We start from the raw sequence: 21055 nt of genomic DNA on the forward strand, positions 1-21055 counted from the left end.
AGAGTTAGCACAGGGTACTGCAAAGAGGTCCAGACTGATGTCTTGCTCTGTCACTAATTAGCTGACCATGGGAAAATTCCATGGGCTTAGACCAGAGCTGTCCAATCGAACTTTCTGTATTGGTGGGAATGTTCTGTGCTGTCCAGTATGGGAGCCATTAGACGCACGTGACTACTGAGCAGTTGGAGTGAGGCTAGTGCAGCACAGAAACTGAATTCTTAATTTAAATTTTAAATTTAAATGACACATGATTACTTGCTGCCATGTTGGACTGCACAAGGCCAGGCCTCTGGTACAGGGGTTGGCAAACTATGACCCATGGGCCAGCTCCCCCCGACCATCTGATTTGATACAGCCCACAAGACAAGAAGGGCACTTATCTTTTGTTTTATTTTATTGTAAAAATATTTATTTATTTGGGTCTCAGTTGCTGCACATGGGACCTTCACTCTTCACTGTGGCATGTGGGACCTAGTTCCCTGACCAGGGATTGAACTTGCACTGGGAGCATGGAGTCTTAGCCACTGACCCACCAGGGAAGTCCCTCACCGATGTTTCTAAATGGTTGCAGAAAACAAAAGAAAAATAGTAAATCATGACATGTGAAAGTGATCTGAAATTCAAGCTTCAGTTTCCACAAATGAAGTTTTGCTGGAACACAATCACACCCGTTTGTTTCTATATGATCTATATGATCTATAGATCTATATGATCTATATGATATATATATATGATATATATAGTGGGAAGTGGCTGCCTTCCCACTACAACAGCAGAGCTAGCTTGTGACGGAGACCGTATGGCCTACAAAGCCCAAAATATTTACTGCTTGGCCCTTTGCAGGAAAAGTGTGCCAACCCCTGGCCCAGAGCCTGAGGAGAGAGACAGAGAGCCCGGTGAGCTGGCCAGAAAGCTAAGGGCTCCCGCTTTCACAGCACTTCAACCACATCCTCTCATTTGAATCTTATGGCAGCCCCACGAGACAGATGGGATGGGAGGAAACTAAGAAACAGAGAAGTTATGCCATTTCCCCAAGGTCTCATCGCTGGCTACTGAGAGACCAACTCTCATCTCTCCTTCTCACTCTGACAAGTCTGTCCCCGATGTCACGTTGCTCCTCAGTTGAGTGACCAGTCCCTTTATTCATGCCCTAGGTATTTTTTTAGCCCCTGCTATGTGGCAGAGGCCCAGGCACTAGAGAGACATTCCTCATGGCACCGACCTCGGAACAGAAAGGCAGGTGATCAACCATCTTCTGTGTTGAGTGCTATGGAGGAGATGGTCAGGGCATCATGAAACTGGGCCCCAAAGCGACCTAACCTTGTCTAAGGTATCATGGAACAGTTGTCCAGGGAAGTGGTATTAAACCAAGACCTGAAGGACCATGGGAATTTGGACCAGTTGGAGGCGTGGGGTAGGGAGTTGCATAGGAAGGCACAGGGCAGAAAGCCATCTGGTGAGTTCAAGAAGCCAAAGGCCAGAGTGGCTGGGATGAAGTAGACAAGTGGTTAGTGGGAGGAGATACACCAAAGAAAACAGGAAGGGGCAGATCTGTAAAACTGGGGGCTTGGTCTTACATCTGATAGGAAGAGATTAAAAGCTCCTAGTTTGGGTTCTTTGAAAGTACAGTCTGAGGCAAGGACTTGGATGCAGGGAGTTTACTGGGAAGTTAATTTCAGGAAACTAGGGCAGGGAGCAGGGAATCTAAGAACAGACAGCTGGGCTAAGAACCACGAGTATGAAGGATAAAACTCACTTTTTAATAGCAATCAGTTCCCCAGACTCGATGCTTCTTCCCAGCAGGACGGAACCGTAGGTTCCATCCCCGAGTTGCTTGATGGTTGTGTATCTATTCATGGTGTGCCCGCTCAGGCCGCACACTCATCTCAGGGCCAAGGCGGATCAGTCCTGCAGCCGCAGCCAACCTCCCCAGAGTGTAACCAGATTTTTCTATGGCAGCACCAGCACAAGGTATTCAATAGAACGCGACTATCTTCCAAATACATATTTTCCAAGATGAGTTTTCTGCCTGTAGAGAACGATAAGAGCCAAGGATAAATGTTAATGGACATTTCTGAGTCTATCTAAATCAGGAGCCGGCTGTAACCCCCCAACTCACCATCCGTTATTTGTAAATAAAGTTTTATTGGCACACAGTCCTGCCCACTCACTTGCATATTATTGGCAGCTCTTTTCATGCTACACAGCCAAGTAGGTGTGACATGGACTGTATGGTGCACAAAGCCTAAGGGACATATTACTGTGCCCTTTACAAAAAAATGTTTGTCCACTTCTGGTCTAAATAATGTTCTTTTCTAATTTTTTATAAAACAAGAAATAGAATTCTTGGAAAGTGATTTCACCACTGACTCAGAAATTAATCAGCTGCAATTCGATGCCTTTCTGCTGACTAACCACCATAAGCAAACACTACATGATAACTATGGCCGATGGAAATTGCTGAGCTACAAAAATCCATGCTAAATATGCTGTGTTCTGTGTAACTTAGCTACAATAACAATGTAAATACACAAAAGCCAAGAAATGTTTAAATTAAGGTTCTCCTGATATAGAACTTACATGTGCTCCATGAACTGTTTGTGGCTAAGCAAAGACAGTATTTTAATATTTTTATTACTAGACATTCGGAAGCTAAACAAAGAACTAGTAATTTTTTTAAGGCCTGCATGCAGGGTGTGTCTCTTTTAAAGTCATTCACTTGTGTTTTTTTAAAAAGATAAGTCATTGATTTTTTTCATTTATAAAACTAAGTGTCATTCAGTCTGCCTATAATGAAGAAAATGTAGTACATAACTTAAGTGATTGCAATGCCTTTAGGCAAACATTAATAAAATGTAAATCCTTTAAATAAGAACACTAAAGGCATTAAAAATACATCTGTCAAACTAATAATCTGAAAAGTTAAAAGATCAGAAAAGAATGGTTAGAAATACATGACATTCTACAACTAAATCCAGTCAATGCAACTTCTCCTTCCAAAAGAATTCCAATCAATAAATGTAGAAGGAAAGAAGGAATTAAGAAATTCACTACTAAGCAAACTTCACAATTTGTTACAGACAAGATTCGCGGATGGATGCAAATATTGGTTGATGAATGTTTGGGGAGAAACAGGGAACATAAAGTCAGGTGAAATAAGTCCGAGAAAGATAAATACTGTATGATATCACTTAAGGTAAATCAGGGAAAAGGTGTCTACGTATTCTTTGTACTGTCCTGGCAACTCTGTAGTATGTTTGAATTATTATAGACTAAAAGTTGAAAAAAATTCTCAAAATGGTAGAGGAAGGAAATCTTTAAAAAGATAGTATGTATCTTAAGCATTTTTTCAGCCTAAAATATTTTAATGTGGATTTACTCAATAAAACCTAATATGAACTTGTTCATAAGACAGAACACATCACACATCATGGCTTCTCCACTTCACGATTAGTGCACTGTGGACTATTTTGGATTCAAGCTGTGTCTCAACATAGAAACAGCATTTGGGCCACAACATAAGCAATTTGGGGCTCTGTGTTTTTCCTTCTTGTTTATATTTATCTCCATCTATTTTTTATATGGGGTTTCCCAGGTGGCTCAGCTGTAAAGAATCTGCCTGTCAATGCAGGAGATGCATGAGATTCTAGTTCAATCCCTAGGTTGGGTGAACTAACCAGATCCCCTGGTGAAGGGAATGGCAACCCACTCCAGTATTCTTGCTTGGAGAATCCCATCAAGACAGAGAAGACTGGCAGTCTACCGTCCATGGGGTCACAAAGAGTCAGATACAACTTAGAGACTAGACAACATTTTTGATATGACAATATGGTTTTTGCATGATTCATAATTTCATTTTCCAAGTTAAAATTCCCAAACCATTGTTGTATGTCATCTTCCTTAAAAAAAAAAAAAAAAAAATCACTGGAACTTTGATCTGTCAAAAATCAGCTAACTAATAAATTACATGCTTTATTTTTTTTTAAAGTAGGCTTTGACCTAGAGACAGTGGGAAGTCATTTTTTTTAAACAAGAAAATAACATGATCAGATCTGCATTTAGTAATCTAGTTAGTTAGAATATTCTTCTTAATGTCCAACTTAAACCTGACTATTCTAATTTCCTCATGCTGCATTTTTTGTGGACATAAAAAAACTATCTCATGAAAATGTGTATGATCATCAAATTAGTAATCAGATGTGTATCTCTCAGCCTCCTCTTGCTGTAATTACACAACCTTTCCTCATAGGACCCATTTTTCCACTCCTTTAATTATCTTTGGCATTCATCTCTGAATCCTCACACATTTTTCCATCTCCTTGATGAACTATGGTGACCAAAATTTAATAACCATCTACATTCCAGTAGCATGTGGGCTTTCCCCTTTTTTTGGCGGGGGGGACAATGGGCATTATACTATGATAATAATAATTCAATCTATTATTAATCATAGAAGCCTTTCTTTGATAGTTACTTCCTCATCTACTAAAATTGTATAATTGGGAAAATGTCTTCCTAGATTACCATTGAGAAAGCTCTCTGGAAAAAATTAAGAGCTTTATCAAAATCATGATAGAGTGGGTCATTCATTCAGTATACAGTCACCCTATGATTCCTCCTTGCTACCATCAGTCACGTTATCATAGAACAAAACTCAATTACTCTGGCAAGATTTGACCCTCAACACACCATAGCAGATGCTTTTTAATTTTATTTCGAGTAATCACATACTGTTGTAAAATGGATCGGACTAGTCTCTTCGGGCACTGAAGTCAGGTTGACAGTGTCTAATTGTATTCATATCGAGATGCCAAGCACTATGCAAGGCTTCTGGGGTACATTATGGATAAGGGAAAGGTCCTTCCTTTAAATGACTCACAGCTGTCACATACATGGAAGTTGCAGGAAACACTATGAGCCCACAGTAGAGAGAGCAGCCAATTCTTGGGAGGAAGGAGAGATCTGACAACCCTTCAGAGCAAAAGCAGTATTGAGGTTTGAACAATGAGCAAAGTTTTATTATACAGAAAAGGGAGAGAAAGGACTTACAGATGGAAAAAAAACTCTGCCAAAGGTTGGTGGGTATAAGAGCTTGCTATGCTCACAAGGGGGCAAATGCCTAGTCATTCCTACCCTGTGTAAACTGTAGAATCACTTGGGAAATTTTTAACAGATGTTGATGCCCAAGTCCCATTTCTAAGAGAAGGTCAAGGGTAGGGGCTGAGCTCTGGTAGTTTCGAAAGCCCTCCAGGGGATTCCAATGTGCAGCCCAACTGTAAAGTACAAGGCTAGGGCATAAAAGCCATGGAGGGCAGTAAGGAAATGCAGGCCACTTTGAGTGGGGTCTAGTTGTGAAAAGGTATATTTGTCATGCAGGAATTTGGTCTTTACCCTGCGACATGGGAACTCTCTGGGGTTTTTAAGCAGGGAAATCACGTGAGGAAGATCCCCCTTGACTATTCAAACTGATGTTAGAATAGAGAGACTTGAGGCAGACAGACAAGTTTGAGAGTCCTGCAATAGTTAGGTCTGAACAAAGGTACCAGACAGGATGAAAGTTAGAGGAGGAGACACTATGGGATCTATTTTCTATGGTGTTGAATTTGAAGTGTGTACAAAACCTCTCATTGGAGATACTCTTAAGCTGTTCTATTTTTCTCCCCCAAAGATAGTGCATTATTGGAGTTCTTATTAGGAGGACAGCATTCAGACAGGGCTAATATATTGCAAAACTCTGGGGTATCATAGAACACTACATGAATGGTATCCACTGGAGTTTTGCAACATGGCAGCTGTGCATCCAGAATAAGGGACGTGGGACAGTCTCGACATACACCTGAATTACTGTTCAACTCTGGATGACAAACTTCAAGAAAGAAATTAAAGAACATACTAAGGGTCTAAATGAAAGCATAAGAAGAGTAGCTGAAAAAACAACAGAATACAGGAAGAAAAGGAGACTTAGGAAGCCATGTTGATTATTTCAAGTATACAGAGGGGTACTGGAGAGAAGGATTAGTTACATTATATATGAATCCAGAGGACAGAACCAGGACAGCTATCTGAGTTGTCTATGCTCTAGTAAATTACTTCCTAGCCTAAAAAGAAAAGAAGTGGCATTATGAAAATTAACATTAGACAAAAAGTATCACTTGACCACAGTCAATTCAGAACATAACCTAACAAGAAGTGGTTAATGACATTTGAGATCAGTATTGTTCAGCTGTTCATCATTTTTGTGGTGGCCTGAATGTAATGACTCATGTTCTGCTCTGAAAGGAAACAACAAAAACTCACTGCCGCTCTGGGAAAGCAACAGGGTGATGGACAACACACTAGGAGAAAGAAGGGCCATATGAGATGCCAAGGCCCAACAGCCATGCTCCTCTTGCTGCTTAATTTTATTCAGGATTCAATATAATCAGGGATGGCAGCCACCTACTACAGCCTCAAGGCATGAACTAGGATCACTCGAAGCCAAGCCAAGCAATTCTACTTCCTATTGAATACTATTTAGGAGTGGGACGATGGGAAGGGAAAAGTGAGCCGGCAAGGGAAGAGAAAGTCTTCTGAGGGGGAATCTACTCCCTGATAGACACAGTTGGGGCTTCCCTGGTGGCTCAGCGGTAAAGAATCTGCTTGCAATGCGGAGACCCGGGTTTGATCCCTGGGTCAGGAAGATCCCCTGGAGGAGGGCATGGCAACCCACTACAGTCTTCTTGCCTGGAGAATCCCCATGGACAGAGGAGCCTGGCGGGCTACAGTCCATGGGGTCGCACAGAGTTGGACACGACTGAAGCGACTAAGCAGCAGCAGCAGCAGAGGCAGTTGGCCAAGAGGCTGGCCTGTGTTTCTGCCTTGAACATGGTTGTATAAAGCTGTGATGTTTAGAGCTGAGACAGTCTTCTGGTGATGATGAGATGCCAGGTCTCAAGATGAGAATCCCAACTGCTGAGGATGGACGCAAAGAAAGAAGCTGAGTCCTGGATGACATCACTGGGCTGCTGCATGATCCCTGAAAATATCTGCTGTAGATTTCTTGTTCTATGGCCTACTCAAAAGTCTTGGTGCTGAAGCCACCATCAGGTATTCCATCAAGGACAAATGAAAGCATTCCTGTGGAACACGTACAGTGACCGGGACACGGCAGCTGGGGTAAGTTCCTGGCGGGGTGGAGACGACCACAGTGCTACAGCTGCACAAGGAAGAAGTCACCGTGTGGACCACTGGCCAGGAATCTCAAAGAAGGCTTAGAGCCACTGGTTTCTAAATAATGGCTAATTTCTCTTGTCAAGGACATGTCAGTTACTGATCCACGCATCACTGACAAAAACCAAGTTTTTAAAATTTTCCTTACCAATGATGTTAGTTTCCCACAGCGGCTGTTCACAAATTACCGTAAATTTGGTGACTTAAAACAACAGAAATTTATTCTCTCATGTTTCTGGAGGCCAAAGGCTGCAACCAGCAACACTGGACTGAGGTCAAGGTATTAGCACTTTCTCTAGAGGCTCATGGAGGAATTCATTCATTGTCTCTTTCGGCAACTGGTGGCTGCTGGTGCTCCTCGGCACATGGCCACATCAGCCAGTCCCTGCCTCTGTGGCCACACTGCCTTCACTCTCTGTGTCAAATCTCCCTTTGCTTCTCTCTTATGAAGACTAGTGTTTGCATTTAGGGCTCACTCAGGTAGGGCTTCTTCGGTGGCTCAGTGGTAACGAATCTGCCTGTCAGTGCAGGAGACACAGGAGAGGCACGTTTAATCCCTGGGTCAGGAAGGTCCCCTGGAGGAGGGCTTGGCAACCCACTCCACTGTATTTTTGCCTGGAGAATCCCAGTCAGAGGAGCCTGGAGGGCTACAGCCCATAGGGTTGCAAAGAGTCGGACATGACTGAAGCAACTAAGCACACACAGTCACCCACTCAGATAACCGAGGTTTATCTCCCCATCTCAAATAATTTAATCACATCTTCAAATAAGCCAAAAAGGTGGTAATAATAATTCTAGAACTTACTATGTACACAGTAGTATGATAAGTGCTTTGTATATATTAATCTATTCAGTCCTCACAATGGTGCCCAGTAGGTACTATTATTATTACCCTACTTTATAGATAAGGAACCGGAGACACAGCTACTTGTTCAAGGTTATGCAACTAATCAGCGATGGCACTGAGACAGGAACCCAGGCCCACTGCACCAAACTCAAGGGAGCGATTGCAAAAGATCCAAAGGTCATGAAATCTTTTGAGGATCTGAAAACGAGAGGAATTAAAAGGAGTACTTTGTAGCTCAAAGTTCAAATACGGAAACCACTGATGTGGCCATGCTCCAGTTGGCCTCATTCTACAATCAAGCTTCGGCGGACCCAGCAGGGACCTTGCCTGCACCCACTGCCTACAGCGGAGGCGACTGATTGTGGACAAAAAGGGACGAAGTCCCAGTTTGCACTTGGCTCAGACCCCCTGTGCCTCAGAGCATCTCTCGGTCCTCGGGTTAATTTCCGTGAAGTTAGGAAGAGAGACTTGATGAAGTGAGGTTGTTTCCTGCTCTAATGCTCTGTGGTTCTGTGACTCTCTGGGTCAGGAATCAAGCTAGCACTTGGCTAGGGGGAAAAAAAAGGATCGACATTTCCACCTTTCCAATCACACGCACAAAAGCTAGCGAAGGGCAGATGATTTCCCAGAGGGACCCCATGTGCTGTACATCATCTCCCGCCCAGAGCGGGACAAGAGTCCCACTGCCTCAGCCAGACCCCAAAGCTCCGAATCTACTCCTTCTCTCCCTCTGAGTCCTGAGACTCCTGTCATATGCTACAACATGAATGAACTTTGAGATGTTCGTGCTCAGTAGCTCAGTTGTGTCTGACTCTTTGCGACCCCATGGACGGTAGCCTGCCAGGCTCCTCTGTCCATGGGATTCTCCAGGCAAAAATACTGCAGTGGGTTGCCATTTCCTCCTCCAGAGGATCTTCCCGACCCAGGGATCGAACCCACGTCTACTGAGTCTTCTGCATTGCAGGTGGACTGCTTACATCACCTCCTCAGGGCCTCCTGTCCCAACACACGCAGACACAGCCAACAGCTCTCTCCATGAGAGGTCACAGCGCCCTGACCCCACCTCCTCAGTGGTCAGTGACATACAGCCCCACCCCAGACACTCACCATACTCCCTTCATCTCTGTTCTCACACCTCCTGGTTTGCTTTCACCAGCAGGTTCTCATGGTTTGAATGGTCAGAATATGAATTTCAGTTGTTGCTAGGTATGTCTTATACCACCCTTGGTAAGTACCTCAAAACACAGTGCTTCTATTTCTTCATGTGCAAAGTCATGGCAACCAGAGGGTCTGCCCTGAGCAGAAATGTTCTGAAGTTCTGAGACAGGAGAATAGTAAATACTGCAGAAAGATTAAAGCAGGCAGGCTGCCTGAGACCTCCCACCACAGTGCTGGAATTACTGGGTCACAGAGAATCACAGCAAAGCCCCCGCAGGGTAGTCAGATCAGGCCTGTGGCCTCTGGGCTAGGCTGTACCCAACTCACAGAGTGATACAGCTATATTTCAATTTCAAAGGGTTCCAGTCAAACTTTGAAATGAATGCTATGGATCTGGGGGCTAGGAGACTTTGGGGAAACCTCCCTGCAGTCTGTCCCAATTGCCCCTCACTCCCGGTTCCGTCCTCAGAGGGACACTCCCATCTGCTCATGGCCAGCAGTGCATGCTGGGTGCCCTGCTCATCCCCAGCCTGGGAACCCGTCTGGACACAGGGTGGTCCACTCTTTATTTTTGAAAACTTGAGAGCCACTGAGTAAATGACACAATTACTTTTTTAAAGATCAGATCAGATCAGTCGCTCAGTCGTGTCCGACTCTTTGCGACCCCATAAATCGCAGCATGCCAGGCCGCCCTGTCCATCACGAACTCCGGGAGTTCACTGAGACTCACGTCCATCGAGTCAGTGATGCCATCCAGCCATCTCATCCTCTGTCGTCCCCTTCTCCTCCTGCCCCCAATCCCTCCCAGCATCAGAGTCTTTTCCAATGAGTCAACTCTTTGCATGAGGTGGCCAAAGTACTGGAATTTCAGCTTTAGCATCATTCCTTCCAAAGAAATCCCAGGGCTGATCTCCTTCAGAATGGACTGGTTGGATCTCCTTGCAGTCCAAGGGACTCTCAAGAGTCTTCTCCAACACCACAGTTCAAAAGCATCAATTCTTTGGCACTCAGCCTTCTTCACAGTCCAACTCTCACATCCATACATGACCACAGGAAAAACCATAGCCTTGACTAGACGGACCTTTGTTGGCAAAGTAACGTCTCTGCTTTTGAATATGCTATCTAGGTTGGTCATAACTTTCCTTCCAAGGAGTAAGCGTCTTTTAATTTCATGGCTGCAGTCACCATCTGCAGTGATTTTGGAGCCCAGAAAAATAAAGTCTGACACTGTTTCCACTGTTTCCCCATCTATTTCCCATGAAGTGGTGGGACCGGATGCCATGATCTTCGTTCTCTGAATGTTAAGCTTTAAGCCAACTTTTTCACTCTCCACTTTCAGTTTCATCAAGAGGCTTTTTAGTTCCTCTTTACTTTCTGCCATAAGGCTGGTGTCATCTGCATATCTGAGGTTATTGATATTTCTCCCGGCAATCTTGATTCCATCTTGTGTTTCTTCCAGTCCAGCGTTTCTCATGATGTACTCTGCATATAAGTTAAATAAACAGGGTGACAATATACAGCCTTGACGAACTCCTTTTCCTATTTGGAACCAGTCTGTTGTTCTATGTCCAGTTCTAACTGTTGCTTCTTGACCTGCATACAAATTTCTCAAGAAGCAGATCAGGTGGTCTGGTATTCCCATAATTGTATGTACAAGTGGGCATCTTTGGAAATTGCAGTTTACCAGCCCCTCTTCCCCCATTCAGACTTGTATGGCACGCTTGTCTCTCTGAGCCTTGATTGTTTTCCACTGAAAAGATGCCACTGCTTTCACCTGTCCTCATAGGAAAACTGGATATGTGCAAAATAACTCAAGGGCCCTTCTCCTGCTACCTCTGAGTTCCGTTTTACCTCAAGTGGCATGAAATCTAGGTTCACAGGTGTCCTAACTTTACAAGAGTAAAGTTAATACTGTTACACTTCTTTTAAAAGGGTACTAAAAGTAGTACATCTATTTCGTTCTTTTTTTTCTTTTTTTCTGGGACCTAATTCTGCTCCCCATACATATTTCAAGCAAAAATGTCCTTTGAGTATTTGGCCTCTTGGACTAGTGCTTTTTTCTGCACTGGGGGCAGCAGCTACAAGGCCAAAAGAGCCTTCTTTATTGTGGGTCTTGCTGTGCCATTCCTGTGCCAAGGAGCATATTAGAGATGCTTCTGGCTACTGTCTTGGGCCTCCCTGGTCGCTCAGTGGTAAAGAATCCACCTACAGTGCAGGAAATGTGGGTTCGATATCTGGGTTGGGAAGACCCCCTGGAGAAGGAAATGGGAACCTGCTCCAGTATTCTTGCCTGGAAAATCCCATGGACAGAGAAGCTTTGTGAGCTCCAGTCCATGAGGTCACAAAAGTCAGACACGACTGAGCGACCGATCATGCACACACTGCCTTTAACTGAAAGGATGGAAGAAGAAAATCGTTACCTGGGTTGCCCTCTGCTATTTCACAGAGGCTGTTTCATACCCTGACCTCCCTCTCCTCCTTCAACCTGAGCTCCTGAGAGAAGAACTCAAACACCAGGTCTTGGGTCCCAGGAGAAAGTTCTAGAACCTTCTATCACTTCTCCTGCAAAGGGCCAGATGCCTTGATCCCAAAGGAAAGTCTTCCACTGCTTGTAGATTATTTCTAGACTATGACCCATAGAAGCTCCAATACTTTGGCCACCTGATGCAAAGAGCCGACTCATTGGAAAAGACCCTGATGCTGGGAAAGATTGAAGGCAAAAGGAGAAGAGGGCAGCAGAGGATGGGATGGTTGGATGGCATCACCTACCCAATGGACATGAATCTAAGCAAACTCTGGAAGACAGTGAAAGAAAAAGGAGCCTGGTGTGATGCAGTCCATAGGGTTGCAGAGAGTTGGACATGACTTAGCAACTGAACAACAGGAACCTTCATTCTATGTAGGTTGAGGGCTGTGAAGAACCAAAGAGAAAGGAAATATTGAAGACCCAGAGGAAGAATAACTTGCCGCTGACTAATGGGAAATTGCGTATGAGCCCGGGTGAGAGTCTCCCAGCTTCATGGAGGCGGTGGTCGTGGTCTGGGCCTCAGCTGCTCACCTGTTGACCACCCTCTGTTCTAAGGGTGGGCAAGAGAGGTTGAGGTGAAGATGAGGGAGGTAGTCATAACATGTCTCATATTCAAGCGCTACTCAAATATCAGCGCACATTTAAATCACAGCAGAGCTCATGCAACATTAAGATGCTTCACAATCATGCATAATAACAAAACAAATCAATGACACATTAAGGAAGAAAATGCTTAACATAAAAATAAAACAGAGCAGTGGTCAGCAAATGTTTTCTGTGAAGGGCCAGTAAACTCGTTGGGCTGTGAGGGTGACATGTCTCTGTCACAACTACTAAAGTCCTCTGCTGTAGCACAAAAGCCATCACAGATGACACGCAAACCAATGGGCATGGCTACATCCAGTACCAGTCTGTTTTCAAAAACAGGCGGCAGGCAGGACATGCAGGGCATGGTGTGCGGACCCTTTAAACACAGGGAAACCCCGCAAGGAGGCAGAAGCACTCGAGCTTTTTTTGCATAACCTGCATTTACCCCTGAGTCACAGGGTTACATATACAGACTGTGTGTATCTTGGGAATACAAGCTCCCTAAGGGCAGAGGTTTTGTTCCTTTCACAACTGTATTCCTAGAACCCAGATAGATACCTGGCATCCAGTTGGCCTGAATAGGTGCCCATAATAAAGATGTTGAATGAATGAATGAATGAATAACTTATGGGTTTGTAAAGGGTCATTTTGACTGTTGTCAATTTGGGGGCGCTAGTGGCTTCCCTGGTTGCTCAGACAGTAAAGAATCTGCCTGCAATGTGGGAGACCTGGTTTGATCCCAGGGTTGGGAAGATCCCCTGGAGGAGGGCATGGCAACCCACTCCAGTATTTTTGCTTGAAAAATCCCCATGGACAGAGGAACCTGGAGGGGTACAGTCTATGGTGTCGCAAAGAGTGGAACACAATAAGTGACCAAGCACAGGTCACAGTGGTAAAGAACCCTCCAGCCCCTGTAGGAGACGTAAGAGATGCGGGTTCAATCCCTGGGTCAGGGAGATTCCCTGGAGGAGGAAATGGCAACCCACTCCAGTATTCTTGCCTGGAGAGTCCTATGGACAGAGGAACCTGGTGGCTACAGTCCATAAGAGTCTCGAAGAGTTGGCTGTCGAAGAGTTGGACACGACTGAAGCAACTTAATTCAATTTTCCTATACCATCAACCCTACTTCTGCCGCCATCCCTCATATATAATTTGCAAAACTGAACAGCTCTATAGTGACCAGGGCATAAAAATTATGAATCCTTCTCAAAAGTTTAACAACAATTTAGGAAAACATGTGCTTTTTAACAGCCAAGGTAATACGTAGGTATATATGGCTTACTTTTTCCTCACTCACTTTTGTGAGTTAAATCAATCATTAATAAATTCACTTTCAAAGCAAAGGGTGTCCAGGAGAACACTTGGACACTGTTTCCATATTCGATTAAAGATGCCCACTTCCCCTTTTGTAAAAAGTGTAGGAAGGCTGCTGCTGCTGCTGCTAAGTCACGTCAGTCGTGTCCGACTCTGTGCGACTCCATGGACTGTAGCCTACCAGGCTCCTCCGTCCATAGGATTTCCCAGGGAAGAGGACTGGAGTGTGCCATTGCCGTCTCAGATAGGAAGGCTGCTGCTGCTACTACTGCTAAGTCACTTCAGTCGTGTCCGACTCTGTGCGACCCCACAGATGGCAGCCCACCAGGCTCCCCCGTCCCTGGGATTCTCCAGGCAAGAACACTGGAGTGGGTTGCATTTCCTTTTCCAATGCATGAAAGTGAAAATTGAAAGTGAAGTCACTCAGTTGTGTCCAACCCTCAGCAATCCCATGGACTGCAGCCTTCCAGGCTCCTCCATCCACGGGATTTTCCAGGCAAGAGTACTGGAGTGGGGTGCCATTGCCTTCTCCGGATAGGAAGGCTAACCCTGAAATGACATACAAAAAAAGTGACAGCTCTCCAAAGATGTGCTTTTTTCAAACTCTGAGTTGGCTTCACAAGTCAGCGCTCCCAGGGTCTGAAGCCAGCTGCACCCGTGAGTTCAAACCCAGGCACCCTTTCTATGAAAGTTTCAACTCTCAAAGCACAGCGAGCCAGGTACTTAATGCACAAGGATGCTTGTTTCCTTGGAAGGAATCAAGAAAGGAAGCTCTCTGCTTGGACTGAGTGTTTCCCTTGGATTCTCATAAGCAGCAGAATTTTCCCAGCATCAGACAGCACCTCACGAAGAGCAGAGACAGTGAGTGTGAATTTTACATCAGCCTTGGTTACCATCTTGAGAGGACCCTCTGCTGCTGCTTCTACTTCTTGGCTACCGGTAAAAGTGTTTCTGATTTCTACCTGCCATAACACTTAGCACTTCAATGTAATTTGCCCCTGAAATTGATTTGCTTCAGTAAATTGTTTTCACCAGGTAATTTTCTCAAACAGTCTGTACACATAAAGATGTTAAAACTGTTTCAGGGTAAGCACAGTCAGTCTAGGACCCAGTTACACTGTAGATATGTGTGTAAGTCACCTGGCACACATCTCTGTACATCTTCCCAGGCACCCACAGAAACCACAAGCACTGAGGTCCGCAGATAGGTGGTTTCTGATGCTCTAGTTACAGGCCTTTCTCAGAAGGCCATGGTCATCCAAGAGAGCTGATGGAACAATTTATGGTTAAGTAAGACACTATCCACAGGCTGACAGATCAACATGCACAGAAAGGTCACTGTGCCCAGAATTCTGCCCAGAAACCGCTAGGCAACTCGTCCTTCCATAAATACACACACTCACACATACCCCCACGATCAGAAAGACAGAAGTGCTATGTACAACTCCAACTCAGCAAGATCCTGCAAAATGAAATGGAGGAGCTTGCTGCAAAGAAGCAGTGAAAAAGAAGAAAAAAATTTGAAGGCGTCCTTGTTCCTGGCAAGGTTCACATGGAAAAACAGCAGCAGATCCCAGAAGCAGAGCTGTAGCCAGGAATAACCCAAGCTCAAGCCGTTTTAAGTAAGGGCAGGATAACACTTACTAAGGATTCTACATGGTTGCCATCATCTAGGCCTCCAAGCTGAGCCATGACTTGACTCCAAGTCAGTCGACAAACATCTACCAAATATCTGCTATGTGTTCAGGGCTCTTCAAGTCACTCTGGAGGGATGAGCAGATTTTTTGTCAGGTGTGCTCCAGGCACTGTTCAGGTACCTAGACCATCTCCATACTGCAGCCAGATGGGGAGGCATCTCCCCTATCTTACATACGACGACTGGCTTCCCAGGTAGCTCAGTGATAAAAAATCTGCCTGCCAGGGCAGGATACGCAGGAGACCCGGGTTTGATCCCTGCGTCCAGAAGATCCCATGGAGGAGGAAGTAGCAACCTGCTCCTGTATTCTTGCCAGGAAAATCCCAGGGACAGAGGAGCCTGGAGGGCTACAGCCCATGAAGTCACAGAGTCCAACACGACTTAGCGATTGAGCATGAACATGCAACCAACCTAATGCTTGAAGAATCCATAAGGCCACATGAGTACAGAGGATGAGCCCCAATCTCAATTCTGCTTGAGTTCAAAGCCCACAGCCCCACATTACCATGCAGAAAAATACCACTCCAACCCTAAAGAGACTTCCCTGGTGGCTCAGACGGTAAAGCATCTGCCTACAACGTGGGAGACCCGGGTTCGATTCCTAGGTGGGGAAGATCCACTGGAGAAAGAAGTGGCAACCCACTCCAGTATTCTTGCCTGGAAAATCCCATGGACGGAGGAGCCTGGTAGGCTACAGTCCATGGGGTTGCAAAGAGATGGACATGACTGAGTGACTAAACTAAAACTAACCCTAAAGAGGCTTAAAATAACCTAAATCAATTAGAGATCAATACAGTTAAAATAACGAGGGCCTAACAAACAAATATCTGGAAACTTGCTAGAGAAATGAACAGAGAAGATGTTATAAAAGAAATGAGGACTTAGGTTCTTTCCCCGAAGAAGGGTAAGATTTTCACAGGAAAGAGGGGAGAAGTGTGGGGGTTTCTAGGTCAGTGATCTGAGCAGGGACCATCCTGGCCCCTTTTAGTAGAACAGACCAGCAAGAAGACTACGCCCACAGAGTGCAAAGATGTATGCTGACCTGAAAATCAGACTTAGATGGGAGGGGTGAGGCCTGGTTATGAAAGGCTTCAAAAAATCAGGCAAATTATTTTAGCCTTGGGATAGCTGAGAAGGGAGATAACCTGAGGGTTGCAAGGCAAGGAGAGACATGAGGAAGTGATAGTTTTAAGAGACTAGATGGACAAGAAGCTGAAGAGACCAGAAAGGGGGTGGTGTGTCTCATTCATTCATTCATTCATTTATCCATCCACCCACCTATCCATCCACTCACTCAGCAAACATTTAATGAGGACTTACTAAGAGCCAGGCTTCCCTTGTGGCTCCGCTGGTAAAGAACCCGCCTGTAATGTGGGAGACCTGGGTTCAATCCCTGGGTTGGGAAGATCCTGTGGAGAAGGGAAAGGCTACCCACTCCAGTATTCTGGCCTGGAAAATTCCACGGACTGTATAGTCCATGGGGTTGCAGAGAGTCGACTGAGTGACTCTCACTTTTACTTTACTGAGCCAGCTTGGGAGGCTGCCCCCGACTGTGGGGTGGAAGGGTGAGGCTCTGGATTAGAATATGCAGGAAGGGTTCTATGTAAACCACAGGTCAAAGGTCTTGATGACTCACTGACAGAAAGGATGAAGGAAATGAAGGAAAAGATGGCTAAAGATAATTCCAAAGGTTCAAGACTGACAGGATTTCCACCATAACTAGGAACCTCAAAAAACAACAAGAAGAAAACAATGAAAATAGAAAAAAGAGCTTTGATGATGTCAAACAGTCAACAAATAAAACCCCCAAAGGCTGGGGTTTTTTTAGCTTCTTTACACACAGTCTATAGGTAAGAAGTCTCAGTGAGAAAAAGCATTTCTCTGTGACTGAATGTTGAGTTCCCTTAGCTAGGACAGCCCTCTGCCCACTCAGATAGGCTCCATCAACCCTCCAACACATCTTCCATCACCTGAAATTAAACTGGTCTCACTTAGAAATGTGGCTGCCCATTCCTGCCCTGCCACTAGTTTTAACTTTGGAGAAGGGGACAAGGCAAAATGGACAGGCAGGGTCACTGTAGAGGGCTGGACCTTAGGGAACAAGCAGTGGTATATTATTTTAAATAAAGAATCCCAACATGGTTCTTATTTCTACACCCACAATTACTTGTTCTCAAACAGACAGGAAGGCCAAATTCTTTACCAAATTGCAGTGCTTTGTTCGGAAACTATTTCAAATGTGCATATTTATGAATACATTAACTTCTAGCACAGCTAACATATGGTTGAGGCACAAATTCTTCTTAATAATTTATATGTTAACTACACAAATTTAAAACTCGGTTTAATTTTATATTCGGCAATAGTACAATTCACTTTGGAGGCACATCCTGAAAACCCACTCACTGGAAAATGTGAGAAATGAAAACTATAGCTATCAAACAGTACAAAAAGTGCTCCAGGCTAAAATAAAGAACACAAGTGTCAATACCTTAGAGAAATCTAGCCCTGGATGCAAAATTCAGGGTGATATTTTCTCTCTATAATCCAGCTTCAGCAAGAGCAGTTCTTTATTTAGTTATAAGTGGAAACGAATACTCTTTTCCGAAAAATAAGGCATTCAGCCACTTTTATATTTAAAAGTAAAAGCCCTCAATGCTACTGTCAAACTTTAAAAGGTGCATTAACAAAAGAAACGGCGGTTCTGAAAAATCCTTCAACATCTCTCTCATAACATCTACTCAGATTAGTAAGAAAGAAATCAGAGCAGAAAGAAACCCAGTGAAAAATGGTTGCACAGAAATGTGTGAAGATTTGCTCAGACCCCTTGCGGGACAGCCAAAGGCCTAGTCGGGTAAATTCCAAAAGCAAGTCCCTCCACCTTCTACTAAAGGGGCTTCAAATCCGGCCGGGATCTTTCCCCTCCTTTAACGCTAAAAGGTAAACAGCCAGCAAAATCTTCCCGACTCGGAGGAAATGGGAGTTTTTCTGCCAAGGAGAGACCCACAGGACCGCCGAGAGAAACTACAACCCGAGAGCCTCCTTCTCGCCCTCCATTCCCTCGTGGGGCCACCGCAGGGGGTGGGGGAGACCCTCGCGGCTCGGGTCCATCACCCCCAGTGACAGGTCACCCGGCGGAAGCCCCTCATCTCCGACCCCACTTACCGGCGCCGCGGCACAGGCGAGGGCCCGCCCCTGCGGGGAGCGCGGTTCCTCGGAGGGCGGGCACGGGGCCGGCCAGGGAGCTGAAGCCGGGGCAGGGCGACCCCCGCTAGGACGGGCCGAGGGGTCCGCGCAGAGACGCCCGGGGGCGCCGGCGAGGGGCGCGGGCCGCCCGGCGCATGGTGAGCAGCGGGGATCCGGCCGCTCTCCAGCCTCCGGCAGGAAAACAAACAAAAGGCTGAGAGGCTTGTGGTGGGGACGACCGGTCGCTTTCCCTGGGAAAAGTTACCCTGCAGCTCCCCTCGCTGGCCCCGCGCGTCCCTGCACCGCGGCCGGACCGCCTGGGGCGCCGAGCCCCGCGCTCGGCTCTCCACCCCGGCCCGCGGTAGCCCAGGGGCCCTGTGTCCCGCCTACCGCCGAGGAGCTCTCCAGCTCCACACGGCCGTCTAGGGCATCAGGATGGAGAGATGCAGGCCGAGGATACACGTTCAAAGGACATCCCATTACAGATGATCATGGTGGACACGCTTTCCTGGCTTTAAAAAACATATCTGTAATGCCACTGAAACGTGGTTAAAGATGGCAAATTGCATCATACTTAACCATAATAAAAAATATTTAAAATAAAAACCAGACTGCGTGTTAGCATCCATTGGAACTTCAAGAGTTTTTATGTTGTGAGCAACTTTAGTTTGGAAAACTGGATTGTTACTCAGGTGGAGAACACTCTAGGTAACGCTCTACAGATCGGTCTCAGGGTGTAACTAGTTATTTGAAATTTAACACTGCTTAAACGCCATCACTTGTGTCCTTAGTTATATTGCAAAGGTAAATCATCCCTATGAGGCCTGGCTCTGAACCGCTTTGAAAAAATAAATTGCATCGAGGTCCTCGATTTAAATTCACATAATTGCCCCAAGCCAAGGGTTCTCACACTTTAGCTGGAGGCATCAGAATCACCCCCAAGAGCTTGTGAAAACAGATTGCTGGGGCCTCTCCCCCAGAATTCTGGTGCTGATACTACTGGTCAGGAGAAACACATTGCCCTAAACAACACAATTTAAATTAATAAAGCAGTAATCCTTTCTCTGAGTTTAGATCTCCCAGCTCATACCAGTTTTCTCTCACTGTCTTTGTTTTTAAATTCTAAGAACTGAAAAAATTATTTCCAAAAAGAATCTATGCAAAAGGCCCGAATCCCTCTTTTCCCTTGCTTCTGTTGAAGAAACAAGATACAAGACTGCCAAGCTTCCTTAGACTTCCTGTCCCAAATGGGAAAGGGTCATCTGTCCACTTGGCAATTGTATAACATTTATCTACATTCATGTTTACCTACATAATACCCAAACCATATGGCAAATGAGAATTGAAAGTCATTATCAATGAAAAGATATGGAGACAGGAAGCAGCCTAACAAATCATATAATCACCCCTATGAAAAGTGATTTTTGAAGTATTTAAAATGATCAGTTTTAGTCAAACTCAGTTGATCAAGCAATTGGCAAATGGACTGTCCTGATCTACCTTTAACAAGGGTCCACTGGGCTAGTAAGTGGCTTAGGTCAGTAGTCCTAGCCTAGGGAAAATTATAACCATGTGAGTATTACATTATATGATGAAATAATACAACCATGTAAAAGGGTCCAGTGGATAGAGTGGATACTTCTCTAAAATTTTAGATGACAGCATTTTAATAAAGTAGATGCTCAATTTATTGTTACAAATACTAATTATTTTATTAAACTTTGTTGTTCATTTATTAGAATAATAGAAATAATGTCATGAGCATTCAACCAGTTTAATGAAATAGACTAGTTCTGAAAATATTTCAATACCCTACTCATTTGCAAAACCGATCTTTTGTATTCATAAATCACATATAGCATTTCCTTCTACTTTTAGACTACATCTAGTCTTTCCCCCGTTTTAATTTCAAAATATGATTTAGAAGAGGCCATTGGGAGGAAAATCATTATTAAAAGACCTAAGCTCTACAGTCTCCTTTAAAAACTACAAACCGGTAAATTTTTAGTCTCCCTTAAGTAAGAATGTACTTTTTACAGGTGGCTGTCTTAGGCAAATGAAAACATACCCATGAGAACGATGGATCCTAATATTAAAAGATAGTACTTGGGGCTTCCATAATATAGCTCACCATTCTGCACCCCTCCCTTTCTTTTGCCTTTGTTTTTCTGCAGAAAAATGTACTGCATTACTAAGATCTAAATAAACAGAATAAAATAACGGATAAGAGATTTAAACTCTTGTGAATTCGTGGAATCACGAGTAGGGTCTTGAAAACCTGGTGACTATTAGTAACCCACACCTAGTAGAAACGTCAGAAACTCCATAAATGTTTCCTTAAAGAAGGTAAGAAGCTCCAAGGATAGGTTTACACATAGCATGCCAAAGTCAGCATTTTAAACAATGTCCAGTGTTGGAAAGTAATATACCGCCAACCAAACCGGAATGCCTTCTGCGGAAGTGAAATCAGGTGTTTGGGCTTTAAGAGGCGGGGCCAGAACAGCGTGTGAGTACCGGCGCTCTACGTGGA

General features: G+C 44.7%; 2 protein-coding genes across 4 annotated transcripts in view; both read right to left on the reverse strand.

Annotated features, from left to right (window-relative positions):
• Nucleotides 1–1894, reverse strand: part of CILK1 (ciliogenesis associated kinase 1) — a 30200-nt gene extending 28306 nt beyond the window's left edge. For all 3 annotated transcript variants that reach the window (XR_015152060.1, XM_086369124.1, XM_086369123.1), the window contains exon 1: nucleotides 1757–1894. Coding sequence is in view for 2 of the 3 variants with exons in the window: in XM_086369124.1 (XP_086225250.1) it covers nucleotides 1757–1857 (101 nt within the window). In the remaining variant the exon portion in view is untranslated. The remainder of the gene's footprint in view (nucleotides 1–1756) is intronic.
• LOC147346972 (uncharacterized) lies at nucleotides 1757–20857 on the reverse strand. Its single transcript, XM_086369134.1, has 2 exons — nucleotides 20594–20857; nucleotides 1757–2029 (listed from the first exon to the last, which is right to left on the reverse strand). Exons 1-2 carry the CDS (start codon nucleotides 20712–20714, stop codon nucleotides 1887–1889), a joined length of 264 nt encoding a protein of 87 aa, XP_086225260.1. The 5' UTR covers nucleotides 20715–20857; the 3' UTR covers nucleotides 1757–1886.
• Between the last annotated feature and the right edge of the window lie 198 nt (nucleotides 20858–21055).

Source organism: Bos grunniens, chromosome 23 (assembly GCF_055505025.1).
Source record: "Bos grunniens cultivar Pamir isolate PY7600 chromosome 23, Bosgru_T2T1.0, whole genome shotgun sequence".
Taxonomy (NCBI): domain Eukaryota; kingdom Metazoa; phylum Chordata; class Mammalia; order Artiodactyla; family Bovidae; genus Bos; species Bos grunniens.

Excerpts from the sequence above, each read along its gene's own strand:
- LOC147346972 (XM_086369134.1), bottom strand. The coding sequence starts at position 20,714 with ATGCAGTACATTTTTCTGCAGAAAAACAAAGGCAAAAGAAAGGGAGGG. Across the intron at positions 2,030-20,593 it reads AGGATCCATCGTTCTCATGG|GCAGAAAACTCATCTTGGAA; the intron begins GTATGTTTTCAT and ends CGTTCTCTACAG.